Source organism: Vombatus ursinus, unplaced genomic scaffold, assembly GCF_900497805.2.
Source record: "Vombatus ursinus unplaced genomic scaffold, bare-nosed wombat genome assembly UNPS02014825.1, whole genome shotgun sequence".
In the NCBI taxonomy this organism is placed as follows: Eukaryota; Metazoa; Chordata; class Mammalia; order Diprotodontia; family Vombatidae; genus Vombatus; species Vombatus ursinus.
In genome coordinates, this window is record NW_020954603.1 from 994812 (window position 1) to 1009053 (window position 14242).

At 55.3% G+C, this 14242-nt stretch overlaps 1 protein-coding gene across 1 annotated transcript; it reads left to right on the top strand.

Annotated features, from left to right (window-relative positions):
• The first annotated feature begins 321 nt into the window (after nt 1–321).
• FAAH (fatty acid amide hydrolase) lies at nt 322–12552 on the top strand. Its single transcript, XM_027837959.1, has 15 exons — nt 322–513; nt 1618–1731; nt 2360–2506; nt 2703–2836; nt 2998–3204; nt 3733–3773; nt 4283–4407; nt 4686–4811; nt 6037–6134; nt 7086–7185; nt 7453–7493; nt 9079–9118; nt 10156–10264; nt 11449–11594; nt 12123–12552. The coding sequence occupies exons 1-15, from the start codon at nt 322–324 to the stop codon at nt 12270–12272; spliced, it is 1770 nt and encodes a 589-aa protein (XP_027693760.1). The 3' UTR covers nt 12273–12552.
• Nucleotides 12553–14242: the final 1690 nt, after the last annotated feature.

Sequence of the window (14242 nt, forward strand, 5' to 3'; positions counted from 1 at the left end):
GTGTGTGTGTGTGTGTGTGTGTGTGTGTGTGTGTGTGCGTGCGCACGCGCGCACGCAGGTGCTCCCTCCAGACCTGGCGCGAACGCATCCTTCCTCCCGCCTCCGCGCTGTTGTCCAGGAAACCCTGGCCGCCCGCCGAGTAGCCTGCAGACTGGGGGAAAGGGCGGGGCCCAGGGCTGGGGGCGGGGTCTCCATTAACCATTGCCTCTCACCCCTTTACCCTCGGCGCCGGCCGGCCGGCCCCCCTCGGTGCTCCCGCTGCTGTCCGCCGCCTACCGTCCGGCTCGTCGATCCGTCCGTCCGTCCGTGCAGAACGTGGTTATGTCCCGGGAGCCGTTGCTCGGGGGCTGCGGGCTGGGGGGGGCAGCCCTGGCGAGCTGCCTGGTGGCGGTGGCCGTAGCGCTGCGCTTCTGGGTCGTGCGGGGCCGCCGGCAGGCGCTCCACAAGGCCTGCAGCCAGCAGGAGGCGGCCTTGGAGGCCATGGGCCGGAGCGTGGGAGTGTTCCGCAGCCAGGTGAGCCCCCCGGGAGGGGCGGGGCGGGGCGGGGCGGGGCCGGGCAGGTGCGCCCGGGACAGCGGGCGGGGCGGGGGGCGTGGGGGATCTTCATCTGGCCGCTGCGCTCGGTCACCTGGGTCCCCCTCCCCCACCTCCGCTGTACAAGGCCCCACCCACGACCCAGTCCTCTGACCTTTGGCCTCCACTGACCAGACTCGGAACTACTCTGGCATACTTACATAGGGACCGGTGTGGGTCTGAGGAAAGGGCAGAGGGGGCCCCAGGATGGGGGCAGGGAGGCCCAAGGTCTGGGCCTGGGGAGCACCGGTCTCTTCCAGTTCTGTCCTTGATCCTGGCATCTTCCCTGGGGGTACTTAACCTGGATTAGGTTTCTTTGGAGGGTCGGGGGTGATTGGAAAAGTTCTGCTTGGTTCTAGACGGGAGAACTAAGCATGGTAGGGACAGGAAGAGGGCAAATATAACAACCAGCGCTGTCTCCCAGGAGAATGGCCTGCCGTGGTAGGTGGTGAGCCCCCCCCCACCACTGAAATATCCAAATCAGGTGCCCGTCTCTCAGGGATGGTATAAAGGGAGAATCTCAAGGGAGGAAGTGTGGATAAGTCCCACTCAGTCTAAGTGACCATCCAGGGTTACGCAGCTAGTGAGTGCTGGAGTCAGGAGTAAAACTTAGGTATTCTGCCTCTTGATAAACAGCATGGAATAGTCTAGACAGAGCATTGGGCCTGGGTTTCAGTCCTGCATCTTCCGTTTAGTAGTTCTGTGACTGGACAAGCTCAGTTTGACATTGGACTCAGTGACCTCTGGGGTTTGTCCCAGCTCTAAGTCTGGCATTTTCCTTATTATCCATAACACGGGGTACTCCCATCTTCTCTTGGCCAGTCTGGTCTGGGGGGCTCTCTTTTTGCCACCCCCACCCCCCCCAGTCAGGGGCCCATATTGTCCTCGAGCCCTCCCATGGATCCTTCACCCAGGGAGGCAGCAGCTTGCCCATGTCTGCCCCCAGGGAGCCATGGCATGACTGGTCCCATGTGGGTGCAGGGGACCAGGGCCTGCTAGGCTGCACAGCTACGTTGAGCCTTGTTTTTCTCTTGGGGCCCTCAGAACCCAGGGCTAGACGAAGAGACTGTACTGGCCCTGCCCCTGGCCCAGCTGGTCCAGAAACTCAAGAACCAAGAGCTGTCCCCAGAAGCCGCCCTCTGCAGCTACTTGGGCAAGGTAAGGGGGCTGAATGCCTTGGCACAGACAGAACTGGGCATGGCCCCCAAAGTAACTGCCAGGCAGCAGCACTGCTGGGCCCCCGCAACAAGGTCAGGTGGATGGCAGAGCCAGAGGGAAGTGGGTGTGCTGACCACTGCACTGTGTGGGGGTGGGGCTCCCTCAAATCCACAAACACTTAACAGAGCTCCGGGAGACCCCAGGCTGAACTTGGGCACTACCCAGGACTTGCCAGGAGGAGGCTGGGGTCCTTCGTGGTGGCTGTGAACCATGTGTGGATGACTGAGTGTGTCTGGGAGTGTCATCGTCCCAAGTGCTCTTGGGTGGATCTTCCTTCTCCCAGCCTTGGTTTCTTCTTTCTTCCAGCTTAGGGGATCCCATCTCCCCAGCCAGATTGGGTGCTCCCTGAAGGCAGGTCCCAGCTGGACCCAGAACTTTGGGGATGTTCTCTTCCCTTTCAGAGTCTCTTCCCCCTTTTTTTTTTTACCATAATAGGGCTGGCTTACAGTCTCTTGGGTTCCTTCCTGCTCTGGGTTCTGGGTTTTAAGGACTGACTATACGGGGTGGGGTGGGGGGTTCCAGACCAGGCCACGGTCAGGAATTGATTTGGTGCTCATCCCCTGGCCAGGCCTGGGAGGTAACCAAAGAGATCAACTGCGTGACCAGCTACCTGGGCGACTGCAAGGCCCAACTGGCAGAGGGGGCCCAGCAGCCCGAGGTGGGCGGCCTGCTGTATGGGGTCCCCATCAGCCTCAAGGAGTGTTTCCAGTACAAGGTAGGACACTCCCTCTGCTTCTCGGGGCCTCCCTGTTCCCATGTCAAATGGAAGCAGTGAGTGTGTGCCATCCTGGAATGGAGGGTGGGTTTTGTGGGGGGAGCCAGAGGATGGTAGTGTGGACTCTGTGATGAGTATTGGGCTGGATGGCAGTGCTCCCTGGTATTTCCCCCACCCCACCTCTGTCTGGCCCTAGGACCAGGATTCCACCCTGGGCCTGTGCCGGAACATTGGCTTCCCGGCCATGGAGGACTCCGTGGTGGTGCAGGTGTTGAAGAAGCAGGGGGCTATTCCTTTTGTGCACACCAACGTGCCCCAGTCCATGTTCAGGTCAGTGGCCAGGAGCTGAGCGAGGAGGGTCAGTGGTGGTAAAGGCCCAAGCCATGGGGATGGAGAGGGAGAACCCGCAGGACTTGGTGACCCGTTGGGGCTGCAGGGAGGGAGCTCATAGTGTCTTCTTCGAAGTCCTAGCTGTGGGTTTCTTCCCACAGCTACGACTGCAGCAACCCCATATTTGGCCGTACGCTGAACCCCCTGAACTCTACCAAGAGCCCTGGTGGGTCTTCAGGTGGGGAGGGTGCCCTCATAGCGAGCGGTGGATCCATCTTGGGCTTGGGTACCGACATTGGGGGCAGCATCCGCTTTCCTTCGGCCTTCTGTGGCATCTGTGGCCTCAAGCCTACTTCAGGCAGGATCAGGTATTGGGCTGGGGAACCCTGGAGGCAGGGGGACCCCATCGAGGTTCCCTCAGCTAGGAATGAGGGGCATAGGTCCCATGTCCCTGGGCCCCTTTCAAGTAAAAAGCCTGTGTTCCTCTGTGACTTGGGATTGGCCTGCAAGGAAGGGACTCTTCTCCAGCTCCTCTCTCCTGTGTCCTGTCTGTCTCCCTTCTCTTTCGCTCTCTCCTCTCCTTCATCCTTTTCTTTCTCTCTGTCTTTCTTTTTATGTCTCTGTCTCTCTGTCCCCTCTCCCCCCTTCTCTGTCCCCTCCCCTTCTCTTCTCCCCCTTCCCTTTCTCCATCTCTCTTGAGGTTGAGTCTGCAGCCACTCTACCAGGGAAGGGGGGTTTGAGGCTGGGGAACCTTGCTATGCCCATGCTGCCCCATCCTGATGCCCTGCTCCATAAGAGGGTGCCCCCCAGCTTCCCTCTCTCCTTCAGAGGGCTCTTTGTAGACTCGGAAGGAGCTGGCATGCCATGCAAATGTTGTTCCTTCTCTTACTTTCTAGCAAGCGTGGGATGAAGAACTGTGTCGATGGGCAGCTGGGAGGTGAGGCATGCAGTAGGTGGGGAGGGGCACTCATTTTGGGGAGTGAAGCCCAATGGGTGGTCCTAGGGTATGGGGGCAGGGTCTGGGCCACAGCTCTCCCACTGCAGACAAAACTGTTCTTCTTGTCCTTCCCTGCTTCCAGGGGAGGACAGCTTTGTCCATCAGGCAGGTCCATTGTCTGAGCCCAGAGGCATTGAGGTGCTTGGGGCCTCATTTTCCTTGTCTGTAGATCATAGATAGAGGGTGAAAAGGGGAGAGCTCTCTTTTGTCCTGCTGCAGTTTGGGATGGATGTCTTGGGCTTGGCAGAGTGGGCAGACATGCCATGGCTACACTCAGGGTCCTCTGCCAGTCACTGGGGACACACAGATCACAAGGGGATAGCCCCCTAATTTGTGAGAGCCCCTCTGCCTTGCCCAGACCACGCCTAGCCTGACCAGAGGCACTGATCCTGGGGGTGGGCTGGGCAGTCACTCTAGTGACCAGGTGACATGGAGCCTTCTCTCCCCAGTCCTCACATCTGTGGGGCCCATGGCCAGGGATGTCAGCAGCCTGGCCTTGTGCTTGCGGGCATTGCTATCTGAGGACATGTTCCTCCTGGACCCCACAGTGCCCCCGATGCCCTTCAGGGAAGCGGTGAGTGAGGGCCTACCCTGGACCTCTGGTTAATGGGCTGCCAGAGAGGGCTGGGGTGAAGGCAGGGGCTTGGGGAGGGCCCCCTCAGGCCTGAGAAGAGGAGACCCATCCCTAGATTGGAAGCTTCCAGGTCCCGTCCTCCTGTGGGCTCTGCAGCATCAGTGTAGGGGAGCATTGGATCTCTGGGTGTTTGTCCAATGTCTGATTTCTGTGGAGCCTTGAGAAAGCAGGTGGGAAGACTTAGGGAGGGCACGGGGCCCCACTGCTCCTCCTTCCAGCTCTATGCCGGCAAGAAGCCTCTGCGGATCGGTTACTATGAGTCTGATGGGTATACCATGCCCAGTCCCTCCATGAAGCGGGCAGTGCTGGAGATCAAGGCACTCCTGGAGGCCGCTGGCCACACGGTATGTCGCTGTTGGTGGCCCACCTCTGGGGGGAGGCCCAGCCAACTGAGTGCCAGCCCCAGCCCATTACAGACCCATTTTGTTTCTATTGGGTTTTGAGGTTTACAGGGGATGGGCTGGAAAAGATGGGAGGGATGGAGTGTCAAGATTATTACCCCCATTTTCAAGAAGAAGGCACTGAACTTCTTAGCAGTGAAGGGACTTGTTCAGGGTCACAAAGCTTTGGAGGGATGTCATGCTTGCTGCTGTACCCAGGCCACTCTCAGAATCCTCCCAATACCAGTCTGAGGGCCCTGGCCCCTCTCCAGCCCTTGGATGCCGTTACCATCAGGAGACAGGTTACAAGAGGTGGAAGAAAGAAATCTATTCTCTGTGCCATGAGGACAGCCTCTCTTGTGTTCCCTGGGTGGATGGAGCTGACTCCTGGGCTTCCTGGCCTAGAACTTGCCTGTGGAGCCTCTGGCCTCCTCCCCACCCCTCAGTCCCTTAGGAGAAGGTGCTGCCCACAGGAGGCTGGGCTGGTCAGTAGGGCCAGTAGGGAGCAGCCCCTGGAAATTCGCTGGCTGGTTTTCATATGTGGTGGGAGTCTCATTGGGGACCCCCCCCAAGGCTCAAATGAGTTCATATTTGTAAAGCCCCTAGCCCAGGACCTGGCACACAATAGGTGCTTATTAAGTGCTGGTTCCTTACCTTTCACCTCCCCCTCTTTGTGCTTTGTTTTCTATCCCCATAAATGAGGGGTTGGCGTTGTTGATTTCTAGGGGTGTTTCCAGCACTAATGAGCTCTCGTTTTTTTAAATTGATGCCTTTTGTTTTTTTGATTTTTTTTTATATCACCTTTATTTCTGAACAGATCACTCTCCTCCTCAGCCTTCCCTTGTAACAAAGATTTTTTGAAAACCAACCAGCATGAGCGTGTGTGGACTGGCCCCTCCCCATGATCCCTCACCCCTGCAGTGATGGGAGGAGGTCCATTTCCTCAGGTCTTTGCCATAGCCAGGCTAGGTGGAACCTTGGCTTCTCAGGAGCCCTCTAGAGACAGTGCCTGCCCTGTTGTTGTTTGTGGCTTGGGGGCAGCCGGGCTCTTGGGTGCAGGAGTCTGGGGAGGGCTAGGCAGGGATCTGTGGGGGGCAGACAGGCAGGGCCTGGGTGGTGAATGTCAGGGATCTGGCCTTGGTTGGCTCAGTGACCTCTTGCCTCAAGTGACCTCTTCTGTGTCCTTCAGCTCGTCCCATTCCTGCCTTCCAACATCAGTTATGCTGTGGAGAAGCTGATTCCTGGTGCGCTCTTCTCTGATGGAGGCAAGGCCTTCCTAGAGAACTTGTGAGTGTGGGCGCAGGCCGCCCTCAGCAAGAGGGAGGGTGACCCTAGGGACAGCTTGGATGTCCCTACTCATGTTGTTTAAGCCTCCCTCCCCTTCAACCATGCGAGAGGCCAGGTGAAACGAATTGTTCCCATTTACCAGGAACAGAGAGGGACTGCAGTTTTTCCTGGGTCACATAGCAAAGGAAGTTCAGAGTGGAACCCAGACCTTCTGTAGGCTGGGGGCAGATAAACTGAGGGATTGGGCCCCATGGGATTCTGTAAGCCTCATTTCCTGGTGGAGAGAGCCCTGGGCCAAGTGAATGAAGGCAAGTCCTTCCCTTCCCATGGGCCTGAGCTTTGCATCTTCTCAAGGGAGAGTCCTGGAGTTAGTGGGTGGCCTTTGAGCTGTGTGGCTTTGGGTGAGTCCTTAACCCTCACTCCATCGTCATAGTCACAACAGCTCATATTTTAATAAAGTGCTTTAAGGTTAGTGGAACACTTTGTTCTGGCCAGGTAGGTGCTGTTATGATGCCCATTTTACAGATAGGGAAACTGAGGACAAGGGGTCCCTCCCCCCCACCCTCAGGCTGTTGTGAAGCTCCTTTGAGATGATGTCTGTAAAGTGCTTTGCCAGTTTTAAGATAACTCTAGAGATTCCAGCTCCCTCCCCCACTTTGCCTGGTCAAAAGCTGGAGCACAAAGGCCATATAACGCCGAGCCCTGTCCTGGTACCAGCTTGACTCCCACTCCCCCCTAGAGGCTGGGTGGGCAGCACCCCTTTGAATTCCCAACCCCTGGCCTTGGAGGGGCTCTGGTCCAACACTTGCGGGAAGCCCGACTCCAGCGGAGCTCCCGTGTCTCCCCCCACAATATGCGTACCTTGCTCCCTGCCACCTGTGTTCTGTAGGGGGTGGTGGACCTGGCCTAGGGAGGCTCATTCCCTGCCCTGTTACGTCTCCACCTCTTCAGCAAAGGTGAATCTGTAGATCTGTGCCTGGGGGACCTGACCATCATCCTCAGGATGCCCAATTGGATCAAAGGACTGTTGTCCATGCTCCTCCACCCTTTGGTGAGCTGAGGGGGAGGGTAGTCCCATTCTCTTGTTGGTGTGCATGGGGAGGCCACTGGGCCCCAACTTCTCCCCTGCCTCTTGTTTCCCAATTCTGAGCCCCTGCTATATTCTGAGCATTGGACTCGTCTGTGGGAGGAGCCTCTGCCCTTGTGGGGGGGGGTGGGGGGTGGGAAGGGCTTCTCTTGGTTCTCTCTCCTCTCCTGTGGCCAGTGGTAGGGGTCTGGCTTGGGCCTATAAGCAAGGCATGATCTTCCCTCTGTACAGCTCCCAAGACTGGCAAACTTCCTCTCCAGCTTGAAGTCCCGGTAAGGAGGCTACCCAGGCCCCAGCTTCATCCCCACCTGGGAGCTCCCCATCAGGGAAGTAGGCCCAGAAAGGTAGTGAGCTGCCTGACACTGCAGATACCCAAGCAGGGACTGGGTGACTACTTGTCTTGTCCAGGAGGGAATTCTTTTTCGGGTTCGGGCTGGGGTAGTGCTCTCTGAAGGTCTGTGACTCCAAGCCAGGCCCAGAATAGGGCCTCAAGGGCGGTCTCTTTCACCTGAAGAGATAAGGAAAAGCCTTGACGTTTATCCTCAGCCCTCCTGGCGCCAGGCTCAGCATCTGGCCTTGTTTTTGTACTTTCTGAGCAACCACGTGTCCACATATGTCATAGAAGTGGTTCCCACCCAGGTGTGGCTTAACTAGGTGCCCATGAGGCTCCTTCTAGGATTGAGCCCCTAAAATTCTGAGACCTCAGAAAGTGACAATCTGGACAGCTTCTAGAAACTCCTGGAGGGAGGGGACCCCCTGCCACAGGGGCAGCAGTTGAGGGCGGGCGTTATGGCCTCTGAGGACCCTGTTACCCCTTCCAGGAACATGGTCTCTGCATTAGGTCCCCATTGGTTTGAGCCAGTTGGCCTGGGCTGGGCCTGGCTTTGGCTGCCCCCTGGTGGCTCAAACCAGTTGAGTCAGGCTGGGAAATTCCAGACTGGACTTTGTGGAGAGCAGAGCTTACATATCTGCCAGAGGATCTCTGCCAGCCTGAGACGCAGTTGGGGGATTCTCCTGTGTGGGTGGTGGGCACAGTAGTGGGGGGGGACTCCAAAGGCTCCAGTTGAGTAGGGGGTGGTGGTAGGAATGACAGGGGAGCCTCCCTGAGGTCCCAGCTCTCTTGCTTCCTCTCAGCTCCCCAAGGTCATCAGGGCAGCTTGGCCCTTACGGCCCTGGGAGCTGAGCTCTGGGTCTTGGCTCTGCCCCAAACCCTACTGACGCTTCTTTATCCCTGGTTTGCTTGTTTGTCCCTGACCTGTGTCCTAAGCTTAAGGACAGGGCAGCAAAAAGCACCCTCCATTGGGATGCAGAGAGTGGGGGGAGGGCCAAGCCTCCAGACTTCTGGTGCCTCAGGGTCCACACATCAGAAATGGCAGCCTGGAAAAGCTCATTTGGGAGGGTAGAGTCAAAGAATTTCACAGTCAGAGGCCTGCAGCCCTCCTCATGCCCCAAAGGAGTCTCATCGTAACATACCCAGCTTTGTGAAGGGATGCCCACCTCCTCCAGAGGCAGCTTCTGTGGGACAGCTCTCATCGTTGGGACGCAGCCTGAATCTGCTTTTCTGCAACTTGGGGGCCAAAGGAAGGGTTCCCTTCTGTCTCTAAGTCTTAGGTGCTTTGTCCCTGGAGACCTAAAGGGAGGGGCCCATCCCTTCAAGGGCTCTGAAATAGAGAGGTAAACTGAGGCAAATGGAGGCCAGACTGAGGGAGGAGTTGGCAGGGGTTCATAGGTGTGAAGAGCTGGAAGGTACCAACTCTAGTCTGACCCACTGTTGTCAGATGAGGTACCAGGCCCAGAGATGGTGGGGGGAGGGGGTGTCATTTCTCTGGGTGGGGTTTCTTCCTCTCTTTCTTCTAGGTCGGCTGGGGATCTTTGGAACTTACATCACGAGATTGAGGTGAGGGAGGGCCAGGTGCCCCAGCATTGGCTGGTTGACCTCTGGGGCACAAGGTGACAGTGCTTGGCACAGTCCAAAGATGGCAGGCTGACCTCACCAGAGCCACCCACAGCAGGGTCAGACAAGGCTGCCAGGCTAGGGACACTTGGGGCTGACTTGGGATGACTTGAGACTGAGCAAGATTGGCAAATCTTCTACTTAGTTAAGCGCAGCCTGCCCACTTGCCCCTGGGATGCCCTGACTGGGGGTCTCTACTTCCATTCCCCCCATGCCCCATGGGGAAGCCCAGGCTGTGATAAGGAACAGTAGGCTGTGCCTCTGTGGGTGGTGGGACCCTTCTTGTCTGTCTCAGCCCCAGAGGACTGTCCTTGGGCCATCTGCCCCTCACCCTGCCCTGATTTCCCCAGTTTAATAGTGCCCAACCCTTGGTATAGGCTCGCTGTGAGAGAAAGAGACGTACCAGAGCGGGGTTGCTCTCCGGGAACTCCTAGTCTAATTTGAGAGGCAGGACATGTGCCCAGTGATGAGATCTGGGTCAGGGCTGCAGAGTTCTCTGCAGGCTGGGATACTCAGGAAGGGTTTCTGGAAGGAGGCCTCCGAGGGAGGTGAGGGGCAATCTGGGAGGCAGCAGCAGGCCCTTCTCCACTCTGGAGTCTGAAACAGCCCACTTCTGGCTTCTGACTCATTTCTGCTCTTCTTTCCATCACCCCCTCCACCCCCTAGCCTGGCCAGCCCTATCTCCTGTCCTCCTCTGTCCAAATCCTCCCCTCCCCCCCAAGTTTATTGTTTCCAAGATGACAAGGGAGGGGATGCTGGGTGACTCAAGGGGTTGTCTGGCTTTCCTGCCTTCTGATTCTAATACATTGTGTGACCTTGGCCAAGTCCTTTCTCTCTGGGCCTCAGTTTCCTCCTCTATTAAATGGGGATCCATGAAATCCTGATCTTGCAGGGTTATGGGCAAAGTGCTTTGGAAACTTGAAAGCCCCTTGGTCTGCCTGCTTGTCCTCTTGTCCCCCAATCCCTATTTCTCCACCTAGAAATACCGTCACAGTGTCATCAACCAGTGGAAAATGCTGGATTTGGATGTGGTTCTGACCCCCATGCTGAGCCCTGCCCTGACCATCAACTACCCAGGCAAAGCTACAGGTGGGACTTCCATGGCTCGGCCTGCCCCAAGTACCCTCCTCCCCCCACTTAGACTGGGCCTACTGTTCATCCAGGCGTCCTCCTATGTGGGCCCAGATCTAGGCTTGTACCCTTAGGGTGGAAGAAGAGGACTGAGACAGCTCAGGCTCTGAGTTCTGAACTTTAGACTGGGCAGGAACGTCCTTGGGGATCAGTCCTGGAGAAGCTGGCACTGGGGACCCAAACCCTTCAGCTCCCTCTCTGTTCCCCAAGGTCATCTGGTCATCATGGGCCAGAAGGAGAGATCTGTACACCCAAGAATCTGGAGTTGCAGTTTCCAAAGGGTCCCCAAGACCCTTTCCGGGGGGCCATGAGGTCAAAATTATTGTCATAATATTACTTTGTTGTGTTGAGTTGTGTCTAGCTCTTTGTGACCACATGGACCATATTGACCATGGGGTTTTCTTCGCAAAGATGTTGGAGTGGTTTGTCATTTTCTTCTCCAGCAGATTAAGGCAAACAGAAGTTAAGTGACTTGCCCAGGGTCACATAGCTAGTAAATGTCTGAGGCTGAATTTGAACTCAGGTCTTCATGACAGGCCCAGTGCTTTATGTATTGTAGTGCTACCTAGCTGCCCCATAATAATGCTAAGATGTTTTAATTTCTGAAATGGTAAATATTGATAGCTATAACCCACATCAACAAAAGGTTTTGGGTGGGGGATCCTTAATTTTTAAGAGTGTAAGGGGATCCTGAGACCAAGAAATTTGAGAACTACTGATCTAGAGCTTAGGAGGTCAGGGCTTGGTGAAGTAGAGAAAGTGGGTTCCCAGAGAGGGGCTATCCTGGGCCAGGTCACACAGTAATCAGGAAAGTGGCTTCCCTTGGACTAGGGGCTGGTCCCTCTTCCTGGGCCCAGGACAGGGTCTAAAGGCCTGTCCCTCTGGCTTCATCTTCTCTGACCCAAACTTGAGGCATTGGTATCTGTTTTCTGCCCATTTGAAGGTCTGTCTCATGAACATCAGATTGCAGGTAACACCCTTCCCCCCCCCCCCCCAAAAAAAAGCTTGGAGGGCCTGATTGTTTTCAGCAGGAGTCTGACGACTAGAGGGTAAACTGCCTGCACCTGGGCCACAGTGGAGTCCCTGCCTCCTCCTCCTCGTGGTATGGCCCCTTGGCTGACCTGGCTACCTGACTGTTTCAGGGGCTGTGAGTTATACCATGCTCTATAATTGTCTGGATTTCCCTGCTGGTGTGGTTCCCGTCTCCACGGTGACCCAGGAGGATGAGAAGAAGTTGCAAAAGTATCGAGGCTACTTTGGGGACTTTTGGGACTTGAAGCTCGGCAAGGTGAGTCTCTGCAGGTCTCCAGGTTCTACTCCCAGGCTCTGCTCATTGGGAGGTCACGCAGTCCAGCCCCCTCATCTTATTGACACAGTGGAGCCCAGAGAGCTTTGGAGAGGGGCCAGTGTAGGCTCTGACTGAGGGTCACAGGGTAAGTCAGGGGCACAGCCAGAACCCTGGTCAGACCCCTCTAAGTAGCTGGTCTTTCTGTGGCTTTTTGATGCTTCCTCTCCCCCTCAGTCCTTCCCGTGAGAGAGTGGAAGTATGGTCCAGTGGGTAGGGCACTCATTAGCCTTGTGACTCTGGGCAGGTCACCTCGGTTCTCTGGGGCTCAGTCTATCCCTTCTAGCTCTCAATCTAAGGGTGGGGTCTGGGTCTTTCTTGGAAGCAGTGGCATCATGGCCCTGGACTTGGAGAGAGAGCCCTGCCATGGTCAGGTCAAGGTCATGTGGGCTGGAGATGGAACAGGGTGGGTTGGGGTAGTCCCTTCTTTTTCTCTGGGAACCAGGTGCCTCCCCTTTTCTTCACCCACAGGGCCTGAAGAATAGTGTGGGGATGCCTGTGGCGGTCCAGTGTGTGGCCCTGCCATGGCAAGAAGAGCTTTGCCTCCGATTCATGCGCGAGGTGGAGAGGGTGAGCCAAGAGGCCAGAAAGCAGACATCGAGGCCTTCTGGGCCTTACTGAGGGCCGAGCAGTCCCCAGGTTAAGCCCTGGCCCTCTCTTCTCAGCAGCCACCTTCAGTCTTCAGCTGGGGCATCAGTAGCTCCAGTCCCTCTAAAGCCATGAGTTTAGACACCCTCTCCCCCTAGACATCCCAGTCCAGTTCTCAGGGACAAACCCCTTTTTCCCTCCCCATACTCCCCTAGTTCCCCCATGAATGTTACAGACCAGAAATGGTCCCAAGCAGGAGAGACTGGAAGATCCTGTGCCTAACTTTCAAAATAATAATAATTGCAGGGAACAAGTTGGGAGTCCTGGTTTTCATTGGTTACTTAGATCAGCGCCGATGGGGCACATGGTTGGGGTGCTGGGAGCTGTGGTGATAGCCCAGTGCTTATGAAAGTGTCCCCAGAATAAATACACAGAAAGTAAATGCAAGGGCGGGGGTGGGCAGGCAGTAGCCATGGTGGGGGGCATTTCGGAGAAGGCATGGAGATGGGAGATGGGGCCAGTTTGGCTACATGGGTGGGAGGGGAGTCTGATGAGGCTAGAGAGACAGGAGGAGCTCGGGTGGTGAAGGGTGCTAAGGGCCTCCTCCTGGGCCTGGATTAGATTGTTGGAAGTTGAAGGATGACTGACCAGCAACTTCCCTACCCTTTCTGTTCCACTATTCCTCTTGCCCCCAATTCAACAACCACTTGTTGACACCTTCCCTAAAATGCAAAGTCCTGAGGAAGAGACACCCCTCCTTTGGCTAAGATCAAGCCCCTACCCTTGGGCAGTATACCTTCTAGTAGAGGGAATGGAACCATGGCCTAGATGTGGCCAGGGCTTTGCCATCTGGGAGTGGGGGATGGGAAGGGGAGTGGAGGGAGGCTGTTTCTGGAGCGTCTGGTCCACAGACTGAGGGAGAATCGAGTGGCTAATCAGAAGGGGATTGCAGGGATCTCTTTGCTGGTGTTGAGTCAGGAGTCTCTTGCTTTACCCGTGCTTGGATCTGGGTCACAGTTCTGGGTGGCAATCCTGGGGCAAGGAGTAGGGCTGGCATGGTGGCGCTTGTAGTCGAGGTGGAGAGGGAATCCTCCTCACAGTTCCAAGGTGGGAAAAGAGTGCTTGTGGTCACTCATAAACCAGAGCACAGGTCAGGAAAGGAGTAAACACTTCACCCTTGATCATGCCACCTTGGAAGAACTGAAAATTTACAGGTCCCTAGAAGTATCTCTCTCTGATAACAGCTGCACAAAACCTCCGAGGATAGTACATTCTCCACACTGGAAGCAGACCCCTGCCTTAACAAAGAGTTTAAAAGTTAATTGTCTGGGAACATGAGCAAACTGCGTGAAAAAGTCAGACCATAGAGTTTCTTTGGTGACGAAGAAGATCAAAACATACAACCAGAAGAAGACAACAAAGTCAAAGCTCATACATCCAAAGCCACCAAGAAAAATATGAATCAGTCCCAGGCCATGGAAGAGCTCAAAAAGGATTTTGAGAAGCAAGTAAGAGAAGTAGAGGAAAAACTGGGAAGAGAAATGAAAGTGATGCAAGAAAATCATGAAAAACAAGTCAACAGCTTGCTAAAGGAAACCCAAAAAAATACTGACGAAAATAACACCTTAAAAAAATAGTCTAGGGGCAGTTAGGTGGCTCAGTGGATAGAGTACAAGCTTTGGAGTCAGGAGGACTTGAGTTCAAATCTGGCCTCAGATAACACTCACTAGTTGTGTGACCTTGGGCAAGTCACTTAACCCCATTGTCTAGCCAAAAAAAACCAAAATACCAAAAAATAGCCTAACCCAAATGGCAAAAGAGGTCCTTTTAAAAAGTCAATGAGGAGAAGAATGCCTTAAAAAGCAGAATTGGCCAGATGAAAAAGGAAGGCCAAAAGCTCACTGAAGAAAATACTTCTTAAAAATTAGAATGGAGCAAATGGAAGCTAGTGACTTTATGAGAAATCAAGACATTGTAAAACAAAACCAAAAGAATAAAAAAAC